The 12,732-nt window shown below is 46.8% G+C and overlaps 1 protein-coding gene across 1 annotated transcript in view; it reads right to left on the reverse strand.

The window, feature by feature from the left end:
• Positions 1–12,732, reverse strand: part of Ttf2 (transcription termination factor 2) — a 32,679-nt gene that overhangs the window by 3,210 nt on the left and 16,737 nt on the right. The window contains exons 13-22 of the mRNA XM_005357103.3: positions 11,081–11,262; positions 10,315–10,468; positions 9,971–10,062; positions 9,196–9,278; positions 8,508–8,641; positions 7,506–7,676; positions 4,965–5,023; positions 3,705–3,855; positions 2,593–2,675; positions 794–868 (exon numbers count right to left, since the gene is read on the reverse strand). Of these exons, the coding sequence (XP_005357160.1) occupies positions 794–868; positions 2,593–2,675; positions 3,705–3,855; positions 4,965–5,023; positions 7,506–7,676; positions 8,508–8,641; positions 9,196–9,278; positions 9,971–10,062; positions 10,315–10,468; positions 11,081–11,262 (1,184 nt within the window). The remainder of the gene's footprint in view (positions 1–793; positions 869–2,592; positions 2,676–3,704; positions 3,856–4,964; positions 5,024–7,505; positions 7,677–8,507; positions 8,642–9,195; positions 9,279–9,970; positions 10,063–10,314; positions 10,469–11,080; positions 11,263–12,732) is intronic.

Consider the following 12,732-nt stretch of genomic DNA (forward strand, 5'->3'; position numbering starts at 1 on the left):
TCTCTCTCTCTCTCTCTCTCTCTCTCTCTCTCACACACACACACACACACACACACACACACACACACACACACACACACGAGCTTTCTGTATGACTGAGACTATGCCACACTGAAAGGTAAAAATGACAAGGGGCAGGTGATGGAGGAAGGTCATTGGTTAAAAAATAAAGAAACTGCTTGGCCCTCATAGGTTAGAACATAGGGGGGTGGAGTAAACAGAACAGAATGCTGGGAGGAGGAGGAAGTGAGGCAAGACGCCTCAGACAGACGCCATGCTCCCCTCTCCCAGGCAGACACGATGAAGCTCCGACCCAGGATGGATGCAGGCTAGAATCTTCCTGGTAAGCACACCTTGGGGTGCTACACACATTAATAGAAATGGGTAATCAAGATGTAAGAATTAGCCAGTAAGAAGCTAGAGCTAATGGGCCAGGCAGTGTTTAAAAGAATATAATTTGTGTGTTGTTATTTCGGGTAAAGCTAGCCAGTGGCGGGAGCCAGGCTGGGGAAGAGGCCCGCAGCTCCCTCAACAGGCAGGAGCAATCCCTCTGCAGCTGCCTCCTTGGTGAGCTGTGGCTTGTCACCATACTCACTTCCTTTTTGGCCCTGACCAACAAGATTACATCAGATTGCTTCAGATTACTTCTTCCCTTCCTGACCAGTGACCCTGAGGTGTGCCCGCAGAACATCATTAGTGCAGGGGTCGCTACACTTCCTACTCTATGAAAATACTCGCCAGAGAAGGCTTTCATGAAGGAAGACACTGAGAAGGGCCTGGCGCCTCTGCTTACCTGTGTATGACGACATCTTTCTCCTGTCCTACTCTGTAGATTCGGTCACATGCTTGGTCTTCAAGTGAGGGGTTCCTATTAGAGAGGTGTAACTCAGAAACACCAATATTGCACACAGGGCTGACAAACTACCGCCAAAGCCAAATCACAGTCCATTTCTGTATGCTTCTTTAGCTAACAATAGTCATTACGTTTTCAAAGGGGCTTAAGAAGACAATATGAATATGCAATAGAACTGAGAGGTGGGGGTACACACCTTTAACTGCAGCACTTAGGAGACAGAGGCAAGCAGATCTCTGAGTTTGGGGCCAGCCTGCTCTACAGAGCAAGTTCCAGGACAGCCAGGGCTACAAGGAGAAACTCGTGTAGAAAAACAACAAATACACAACAGAAAACTATGTGCCCTGAGAAGCTGAAATGCTTACAGAAGTCTGTCAATGCCGTTCTAGAAGGAACTGACCTAAAAGTTACCCTCTGCTGAGGAACTGGGAACAGGCTTCCAATGTTCTTAGCACTGTCATGGGTCAGTCCCTGTAAGAGACGGATGTGAACAGGACTCCTATCCAGTCTTTACCAGCTGATGACCACAGACAGATCTAACAACACCCTCCACACTTCAGAACCTACTTGGAAACAAGAGCGGGTTAATATTCCCAAATATTTCTTTCAACTTTAGTGTTCAGTGACGTCAACTAAAGAGGTAGAGCTTGTTCTCTTCCTCATAGATTCTCATCATCAACTCTAACTGGACCTCATCCTTCTTCTTAGAATCTGAGTACTATCTCTCCATCTCAAAACTGGTGTCATTCCTAGTATGTTCTTTCTCACTTCTGTGTATGTGAAGAGCCCAAGTAAACCTACACACATTCTCCACAAAAACAGCATCGGTTGAGGCTGAGTGGAGAATTAGACACATCACCCCAGAAACAGCATCTGGAAGAAAGTATGAAGGTGCAGGCCTGAAATCGGAGCTACACTGAGGCAGAAGAGCATCAATACCAGACCTGCCTGGACTACAGACCAAGTTCAAGGCCAGCTTGCACAACTAGATCAATATGTGCAAGGCCCTGGGCTCAGTTCCCAGCACTACAGAACAAAAACAAAGCCCGCCACAGCAACCTGGTCTGCATAAGTAGAAAGTCAAAAACTGGCACTGTGAGTCCACTTAGCAACACATGACCTCGTTTGTCTTGTGCCAAGCAGAGCACGCACCAAGGCGCTGGAGCTACACACAGTGAAGCCGAAAGCTGGACATAAGTATTTCAATCAGTTAGAAAACCCTTCTTCTTTCTGGTATAACAAAGGTTGAGACTTCCTTGGCTCCTCAACTATGTCTGGAAAATAATATTCTAGGGACATCAAACTGAGCAATGTAGCTCTTAAGTCATGAGAAAAACCTGTGCTCCTCTTTTGTTTTGTAAGACAAGGTTTCTCTGTGTAGCCCTGGCTGTCCTGGAACTGAAACTTGCTCTGTAGACCAGGATAGCCTTGAACTCACAGAGATCCACCAGTCTCTGCCTCCCCAAGTGCTGGGACTAAAGGCATGTGCCACCATATCCGGTTTCTTATTTTTTCCTGTGTTCCTCATTTTTATGGGAAAAAAGATGTTAGATTTTATAAGAAGTTAGTGAACATTAAAATTCACGAACTACTTGGAAGTAGTTATGAAATGCCCCAGCAGGCCTTACAGGTCACTTAGACGGCTATACAGAATGTGTCTACAACTCCCTAAAAAGGCACATAACCTATGAGGTCAGACAGCATAGCAGGAAGAGCAACTCAAGGAAAACCCTGGTTACCAGTGCATGTCCAAAAGGAAGAGGTGGTTCCCTCCGGTCAGATTGAGTCCCACACCGCCAGCCAAGAGGGAGATTAGCATTACCTGCAGAAGGAAACACTCTATCAACTTCCACACACTTGGTCTTATAATCATCTGCCATAGGCTGGGTCTTCAGTGCTCTAAAAGCCAGGTGGCAAAGGCTTGGTCCCCATCATGGTGCTGGACCAGAGGCGGTGGAACTTTATGGGATTGGTACTACTCATCTTCAGGACATTGGGAACTTTCTTTGGAGGTTGACCAACCATGCACTACTGAAACCTCCAAAAACACAAACCAAAAGCAGCCCCTTCTCTCTACGCCAGGTATTTGTAGGGACAGAAAGAGCTAACCAGCATCTTTCCATCTCTAGTTCAAGATCAAAACACAAGAAACACGTTCTTTTCAATTCCCCGTGTGATGTTTTCAAACATTAAGATGCCATTTCTTCCCTTTTTTTTTTTGAGACAGGGTTTCTCTGTAGCTTTGGAACCTGTCCTAGAAGTAGCCCCTGCAGAACAGGCTGTCCTTGAACTCACAAGGATTTGCCTGCCTCTGCCTCCCCAGTGCTGGGATTAAAGGCGTGCACTAAGATGCTATTTCTTACATCCATCTTTGAAAAAATGCTCACATTCCCACAGAGAGTCGACCTCACAAAGCAGTATGCCAAAAAACATGGACACTGTAATTCAGTTCCTTGGGGGGGAGGGGAGGTCAACTTTGCATTAACTAAACTGTGACTAGTCTTAAGACCATGCCCCCCACACTAAGTCACCCTTCCTTCGTTCCTCTCAACTAGTACTTCCTGAATCCTTACCTGTTACACAGCCCTGTTCTGCATCTCAGTCAAAAGCCCACAGACCCGCCAAGGCTTCCTCTACAGAGATTCCCCTGATCACAACCAGGCCTGCTGACTCTTCGGTTTAGTCCTCATAGGTTATTCCTTTTAGAGTACTCTGGTGAGGACCCCAATAAATGTCTAATAAATGATAAACATCTGGAAGGATCAAGACAATATTTTTCAAGTTGAGTTGCTACATTACTCTGCTTTATAACCGAGACCAACTGCACGGGCCTGTGGGGCCTAGTTCATACCCGAGGCTCCCGGGAGTGGTTGAATGCCTCCACCAGGTCCATTCTCTGTTTGGGGTTGACGGAGCCGTCAATGGTGGCGTAAGTCAGTCCGTGCTTCTTGAGGTGAAGAGCTATCACTTGCAGCATGCTGGTCCACTGAGAGACAATGACACTAGGGGAAGAAAACACAAGCCACCAAGACTATGCAGTCTCCTCTGGGCTGTAACACCACTAGTCTCAAGGTTAGTTCCAAAAGGCACACAAGGAGAATCCCTGTTGTTAACGGGCAAGGTCATGCTGGGCTTGTTTCCCAAAGGCCTGCGTGTAAAGGCTTACTCCCAGGTGGCAGTGCTGGGTACTGGGAACGGTTATGAGGTGGAGCCTGGGGAGGCAGTCCTCTAAGCGGACTGCAGAACTCACCTCTTCCTCCCTGCTTCCTGATTGACATGCGACTACTTGTTCTGACGTGTGCCCCTGGTGATGCCATTTGCTCCATCACCAACAGCATAAGCCAATGGGAGCATCGACTCGTAACTAAAGCTTCCAGAGCCATACAATCTGTCCGCTTTCTAAGTGTCTCCTGTGAGACCTTTCATGGTAGTGGCATGAGCTAACATGGGCAGACATTTAAGGTCACGCTGTAAGTTCAGAATCCTTCCATCTATTTCTGAGCTCCACTCTCATTGGTGTTAGTCAGAAGAACAGGACTGCCTGGGCTAAAGTGAAGATGCCTCCAGCTGACTTCTGTTTGGGGCCCTAGTGCTCATCCAAAAACCTGTTGTCCTGCAGAAAAGGGCCACGAGCTACTTGTCCTGTGGCCACCAGAACAGCTGCTAGGTTGCTCATCTCAAGCATGTCTTAACCAGAGCTTTAGATTTTCAGAGAGAACTACTTCATACATGCACATGCAATCATGTAACACAGATGCATCTGTGTGTGTTACATATACATGTGAAGGCACAGCAAACGACACATGAACCCACTTGACTGTAAGCCCAGCGTACGCAGCTCAGTAGCTGCCCACTATGTTCCTCCCTGTTGGAGCTCCTGCTCCCCCTCCCATGCTTCTGTTCCTTTACTCTTTCAGATTCCTACCTTACCCCGATCCTCAGGGTGTCGTAAGCCAGGGACCCTGATCAATGCACATCACAATATTTCAGATAGAAATTACAGGAATTCATACCATAACCTCAGTGCTTTCTGCAAGGCATGACTTAAGCTAAGACTCGAGAGCATCGCAAACTTCAGCCTTCCTTGTATTCGTAGTGAAATGGCGCTCACCTCTTTTGGAGCCCTGGGCCTTTTCGGATTGCCTCCAGTTCTGCCAGCAGAGAAGACACCTGGGAAAGGTCACACAACACTGCAGTTTAAGCCATTCACTTCTGTCTCTTCTCTCCTGAATTAAAGGCACTTTCCTGGGCGGCTTCTGTGCTTCTGGCCTGGCTGTCCATCACTCGGCTGTGGACAGAAGCTATTTCTAAATGTAAGCAGACCTGGCGGGTCCATCTTCTCTGACCTCTGCTCATTCTTCACTAAGCCCTCCTCAAAGGACATGTCAATCAAACTGCAATTCTTTACTCAATAGGCCATACCTGGTTCCTCTATTTCAGAATATCATTTTCCATGCCAGCCTAAATGTCATTTTTTTTTGTATAAAAATTTTCTTTTTTCTGATTTTAGTTAAAATATAATCACATCACCTCCCCTCAACCTCTCCCACGCATTCCCCAACTCCCTCTCAAACTGATGGCCTCTTTTTATTTATTATTGTTATACACACACATAAATATACCAGTATAACCTATGTGGTCCATTTAGTAGATCTTGTGTATATGATTTTAGGGCTTGGTAGGATTCAGGCATTACGCTGGCCTGCCCTGTCATCTAGCAGGATGTACCCAGGCAGTACCTTGGTCAGTCCAGGGTCCTAGTCTATATGCAGGCACAAAAGGTCCCTTTAAGAGACAAGCTTCATCTATTTCCGCTCTTTCTTTCTGCCATTTATTTCCCTAAGGAGGCAGCTTTCTTTCCCTCTCTGTCTCTCTCTTTTCTTTCTCTTCTCTCTCTCTGCATCTCTGTCTCCCGTTCTCTCTTTCTTCCCCCATTCTCTTTATCTCAGTAAACTCTACCCTCCAGCTCTGTCTGCATGGTGTATTTGTCTCCCACCTGGGGTCCTAATCCACCAAGGTCCCAGCTCATGCAGTACTCATGACAGGGCTGACTCACAACAGGACTGGATAACTAAGTAGGGGTCGCATCGCTGGGAGAGACTGTTCCATCTCTCAGCAGCTGCCCTTGGCTGCCTATCGTTCTGTGCTGGGACAGGACCCTGTGAGATCTCTCTCTCTGCCACATTAGTATGTCTATTTGGTACTATCATTGTTCAGGGCTTGTTTGGGTATCGTGGGTGTCACCTTTTGAAAGTCTCCCCAACTTCAGTGTGGGTCAGGTGTCTACCACATATGTTCCGCTTTTGTCTCTATTGTCCTGGTTCTGATCACACGTCACAGTCATTGCTAAGCCATCATCCTTTGCCCCCAGTTCATCGGTTACTCTGGGGAGCTGAACGGCACACGTCTGGCTCACTCTTGTGTTGCTGGCCTCTAGAACATGGCTGGAAGAGGGAAGGCTCTAGCCAAAAGACACAGAAGAAAACACAAGAGCTCTGGTGCCTTTGTGCTGCTTCCTGCCCACACGAAGCCCAACACGATTAGAATCTACCAATGGGCTCGCATTAAGAAGCTGAGTACAGGCAAGGCCATAGCAGCTAACTCTATGCTAGAATATACAATCTGGTCACATTGAGAGCTCTTACTATTCTTCAGTTATTTATGGTAAATACCTAGGTCCATGTTCTAAAATTTTAGCTAAGGGACAGCAAGATGCCTCAGCAGGTAAGGGTGCTTGCTGCCATGCCTGACAACTTGAGTTCAATCCCTGGGCCTCACCTAATTAAAAAAAAAGAGAGAGAGAGAGAGAGAGAGAGAGAGAGATCTAGCTCCCACAGGCTATCCTCTGATTGCTACAACTGACAAGGAATGCACACAAAAATAACACACGCAAACAAACAAACAAAACATTTTAGATTTTAGTTAAGAGGCAGCATTTCTCTTTTGGTATGATTCTGTTTCATCAGTGACTTCCTTTCTAGTTCACATCTTTAGAAAAGCTTTGGTAAGAGCGGCTGAGGTTGGGAAAGGAGCTTAAGGTTGGAACAGAGAAAAGCAAGCCCTACTTTAGGGTACGTGGAGAAAGCAGCTCTATTTTAGGGTAGCGGGCTAATGAAGCACACTGTCAGCCAACAGAGAGGCAGGCCTCTGGTTGCAGCACAACTTTGTCTTCCTATAATAAAGCCCTTTAGCCCTAAAAATCTTTTATGAGCTAGAGCTGAATGACTAACAAAGTCGGCACTCTGAGAGAACGAGACTCCCAGATGGAAGCCATCCAACAAGTCGGTGCCACTGTCGCTGGCACACTACAGTCTCCAGGGCCATGGCTCTGCAGTTTGCCTTCCAAGCTTTCCCTACACAAACTGCTCATTCAGCCCCCGCTCCTAGCAAAAAGTGGCAGCCCTTCCCAGTATTCTGTGACAGAGACTCTTCCTTGATGAGAGCTGTCCCAAATCACTCTCCGAAAGCCCACCGTGAAGGAAGGCTTCAGAGTTCTCTGACAAGTGCGGCCTGAAGCCCAGAGCCGGCTCTAGAAGCCGAGAGGTCTCACTTCGCTCTCACCTGCTCTTCCCACGTGCACAAGTGAGCTACTCCAACACAGGCAAGAAAGGTAATTCCATCTTCCCGGAAAGCACAGAGGTGACGAACATACCTTGGTGCTCCTTCGTGTGTTGTCAAAAAGCTCCACCTTGAAGGATGCGCCATTAAGACACACAGTGGCTGACGGCTCTGAGACCTGGACTTGGGACAGGGTCAGAGCGCTGAGCTGCTCTTCCAGGGACAGGCTGAGGCCTTCCCTCTCCAGTTCTGTCGGGTCCAGGGCCTTGGAAGAACAGAGAGAGGGGTGGGAATGGGACAGAAGGTAGCAGCTTTCTTTCCAGCTGATTCCTAACACTCAAGAGCAATATATCTTTTTCATCTCTGATACTATGGAAAAGGCCCCGCCTGAAGCATGACCCTGAAGGGTTTCACCAAGCTCAAGCCTGTCAGCCAGGTTACATAGTCATTCTGCTTTCATAGTTCCTACAGCTGACAGTCAAAGGAGTAAGGCCGTAGTGAGGATTCTAGATACGCCTCTGTCTAGAGTAAAGCTCCCTTCCGGTTTGTGCTTGAGTTTTCATAAGCCTCGGGACTGATCGACAGTCACCACATAGGCTTATGACATTCTGAGACACCAAAGCATTCACAAAGGGATTCCTTAACACAGTGTCACTCCCTGGTCTAAAACAGTGTGTTCCTAAAACAAACAACAAAAAATGATTAAAAAAAAAAATCCGTTGCCATGAAAATCATGAGAATTAACAAACATTTATATAAAGTATAAGAAATGAGTCTCTTCTCCACCCATTAAAGTCCTGCAGACCAGCGTTTTCCTTTACTTGAGAGCCTGGGCCCTGGTTATGGAGGACTCCAGAGGTGACAGCAGACTGGAGCAGCGGTTCTCAACTGCCCTCATACTGTGACCTTTAATATAGTGCCTCATGTTGTGGTGACCCCAATCATAAAAATATTTTCATTGCTACTTCATAACTGTAATTTTCTACTGTTATGAGCCATAATGTAAACATCTGTATTTTCTGATGATCCAGGCAGTTCCTGTGAAAGGGTCATTTGGCCCCTAAGTTGGAAACCATGGACCAGTGTGTTCTCTCACCGACTTCAGCAGAGAGAGGTGGCAGCAGCACTGGCGGAGTCGCAGAAGCTGGGACAGGACGTGCACGGTGCTGGGTCTCAGTGAGTCTGCTGGAGTGGAGCACGGGGGCACACTGGAATCAAACTCCTGCGCCACTTCCAAGAGAGAAGACAAGACCCCGGAAACAGGGCAGGGTTTAAAATAGGGAAATCTGGGAAGAATTGGGAACTGAGTGAGGCTGGTTAGCCTGTTTTTGATCTGAGATTCAATAATTTAGCTGTGATACTTCTTAAAGAAAAAGTTTTTGGGGTGCTATGTGCGCCATGGTAAGCACGTGGAGGTTAGAAGACAACCCCAAGGACTCAGCTCCACCCTCTTTCCACCACATGGGCCCCAGGGATTGAATTCGGGTTGTCGGGCCTGGTGCCCAGCACCTTCATCAGCTGAGCCTTAACAGCTCTGTGACATACGCTTATCGAGTCAGATGAAGTACTGGGGTTTTCTGTCGCCTTGCCTATATTTTAAATAATGCAGATTTAAAAAAGAGGAAGAAGTCCTTACGTTTTGAGATCAGTGTACTTTCTTCCGGCTTAACGAGCTTTGCTAACATGTAGTCTCTCTGGTACCTGGGGCCCATAAGCTGTTTCTGCTATTTTAACGGCTAGTAGTCCCCTTTCAGTGGCTACATGTTTGAATGTCCCTGGCTTACCTCTACTGAATGGATTATCAGGGCTTCTTCCAGGGTGGCTGCCTCTTCCTTCATGTCTCTTTAGATAGGACTGCAGAGCTGACCTATCTCAGAACAAGAAAGGAAATACACATATTACGGTCACTAAAGCTAGACTGCTACTTAAATTGGAGCAGGGTCTAGGCAGGTTATAGGATGCACTGGTTAAACAATGCTCACTCAGCACACAGCAAACAGGAGCCACAGACAAAGCAATAATCAATTATTATCATTATTTCCAAAACAAAACTTTTGAAATTGGTAGTAAGTATAAAGTATAAGAAGACAAAAACCATTGTTGGAAACGGAAAGTACCAGGCAGAAGGGAGCAAACGGAGACTCCAGGAATGACAAGAGTTCTGGAGGAAGTGCAGAGAACAAACAATACCAAAGATTACAAAGATGCTTTTGATTTGAGCACCAGTGAGATGTTGGGTGGTAGGTTAAAGGTCAAAGAGTCATTATCCAAAACAGCCCCCAAAGAGCGGAGATTCTGCAACTTGATTTCTATGTAAACAAGCCAATTAAAAGTCAGGTCAAGAATCTGCCTTCAATGTATATGAGAGACAGAGAAAAATCAAGGAGAAGGGAGGGAGGAGAAAAGGCAGTAAGAAAAAAATGCAGAGTTTGGAGGCTTTCCGGAATATAAAGCTGTAACATGTTAGGATCATACGTGAAACTAAAGGAAACCTAAGTCCAGACTTCTCCCCAAGCCAAGAAAGGGAAGCCAGAGAAGGTGCTTCTTCACGGCACCCACCTGGACCTTGCAAGAAAGACGTCATAAACATCCCGTTCGTCCTCAGAAAGCTTTAAACGGTGCAGCTGAAATGTACGCTGGGGCAGCGGCACCTGCAATGGGAGGAGGAAGCTCTGTAAGCCAACGGACTCTTCAGAGCAGACGCCTAGTACACTGGCCCTCTCGTGCCAACCTCTGGACAGCAGCTCCCTTCCCTGGAAAGGACTGTGCCAACACAGCATTGGGGACTGCTCTAAGGAGGGTCTCCTTAGAAGGGACAGGCTCCTGACACAAGGCTGGTCTACCTGAGGTCCTGGTCACCCTCCTTCCCTGGCCTCACTGGGGATAGGCAGAAATCTGGTTACCAAAGGTTTACCGGTGGAGTCCAGTTGGTCTTTTGTTCTCCTTAGCAAAAGGCTCCTGGTTAAAATGCTTAACCGTTCTCCTCCTTTCATTGAACCATTGTCAACCTGACTCTTCCAAAGACTGAACTCATCAAACGGGGAACAGCGGAGAAACCTTTTGTAGAGCCAGGAAGAGCAGGGAGAAGATGGAATTAGTGTTCAAAGAAAGACACAATGAAAACAAACCAGAACTGCTACCCCTGTCACCCCATCCCACCTGAAAATGAATTCCATAGCAATGTCTAAGGCCAAACAGACACATGCCAATCAGGAGAATGACATTGTAAAGATGTGCATTCGACATGAACACTAAAAACAGTCATAACAGGACATACACAGCTAGAATTTATTACTAAAGCATCAATGTTAGCAAAGAAATGCCAAAGCCTTTTATGGGCACATTTGAAAAGATAAGCATTTTGAAATTGGCATTCTTTTCTGTTTGCAATCCTGCCCTTACTCTAAGTATTTTAAAGCAAAGTAGCCTAAAACAGTCACTAGACTGAAGAACGGTAGCTCAAGCTGCTCTGTACTTTTACATAAATATAAAATACTGGTATCAGCCTGCGAATTGACAATACTTTCTCATGCGTTTCCATCCTTTCCCTTTAAAGCTTGCTACCTGCTACACAAGACAACCTGGACACACACACTACACATGAAATAATGATGAAGGGTTGCAGGGAGGGATGGGGTTCACATTAATGACCCCCAAGAGGTCACTCACTTCAATAGTGAATACATATCCAACAGGTTGTTCTGAATGGGGGTTCCCGTGACAGCCCACCGGGCTTGAGCTTGTAGCTTACACACAGCGATGGATGTCTGGACTCGAGGGTTCTTCACATTATGAGCTTCATCCAATATGATTCGAGCCCAGACTACTTGAAGCAAAGGTGCTGAGATGCCCTGGAAGAGACAAAGTAATAGCCAACACCAGTATGGGGACACGCATGTTCCTCAAGGAGATGAGGGGACACGACCAGTAAGTGCTGAGCACCCTTGCAGACCCTCTAATTTGCTTAGACCCTCCCACTGAACTAAGTTCAGAAACCAAGGGCGAACTTGGTTCAAAAAAAGTTCAAATAAATGGCCACTTAAGAGTCTGTCTCTGAACTTAAAATCCCAAGGGTAAAATGCTTTGTAGTTTGAGTTTTCATTTATTCTTTCAACCCAGATTCAGCAGTATTAGCAATGTTTGGCCAGGAACACACTAGGTAGAAGGCTGAAAATTCACTTGCTTATTAAAATATAACCACAAAATTGACTACAAGCCTATTTTCAGTTGTAAGATGCTAAGCCAAAAATATAAAAGCCAGCTCACACACTCAGGGAACTCAAACTCCAGCAACAGGGAAAGATGCAGGCAGAGCATGAAGTCTACACAGAAGTCACTCACTACAGGGCGGAGGAAGTCTGCTGCACCAGGAATTCCTCTCCTCCCCACACGGCAGAGCTCCCCATCCCCCCAGCTGAACAGCCACAACCAAGTGAGCACCAGGAGCCAGGGAGACTCATCCAAACGCTGAACCGAACAGTGCAGAAAGGCTTCCTGAAAGCGCTTAGGGAAGATGCACCCGAACAAAGGGGGGTGGCTAAGCACTATCCAGAGAGAACCAGAAGGTGGCAGGTGTGATGGTGTGCAGAGTGTGTAGTGCCACAGGGAGGGAGCAGGTGAGGAGAGATGAAGGCCAGAGAGAGGGCAAGACTGGAAGGTACCTGACATTATGTAATGGAATTTGGAGGTTATCTCAAGAGCCATGGAAAGGCACTGAGGTTGGTTGTGAGCTGGGGAAATACTCTATAAATCGCCCAAAAATAGAGAAATCCTCACAAAATTATACAATAAAGCCTACACATCAGCCAAGAGTCCCTGAATCTGCCTGCGAACTAAGAACTTTTCAAGGTCATCGTTCAGTCTCCGACCTGCAGCCCTATTATTTGCAAGGCCCTTTCTGGAGGCAGAGGAAAGGCAGGCAATACAGGGTAACACACACTCATATACACGAAAGCATACCCCCACAGAGCTGAAAACAGCGAATGAGACTCTTCTGCATCCATGTGTGATTATCACTACCACAACTACAGGGCATGTTCCTTTAGTCCTAAAAACAGCTGAACTCTGTGCCAAGTACTAATTTATCACTGGGTGCTTGGCCAGGTTAAGAAAGAGCAGTGGGAAGAAAGACTCGTGTCCACAGGTGGAATATCTGGAAGATTCTTCTCCTTGCAGGAAAATACCTTTGCTAGCTCTCCCATTAGACTATGTGTACCTCCACCTCCACCTCCCTGGCATCCTAAGCCTCTCCTCCCTGGCATCCTAAGCCTCTCCTCCTGGGCATCCTAAGCCTCTCCTCCCTGGCATCCTAAGCCTCTCCT

The sequence above is a fragment of the Microtus ochrogaster genome, chromosome 21 (assembly GCF_000317375.1).
Source record: "Microtus ochrogaster isolate Prairie Vole_2 chromosome 21, MicOch1.0, whole genome shotgun sequence".
NCBI classification, from domain to species: Eukaryota; Metazoa; Chordata; class Mammalia; order Rodentia; family Cricetidae; genus Microtus; species Microtus ochrogaster.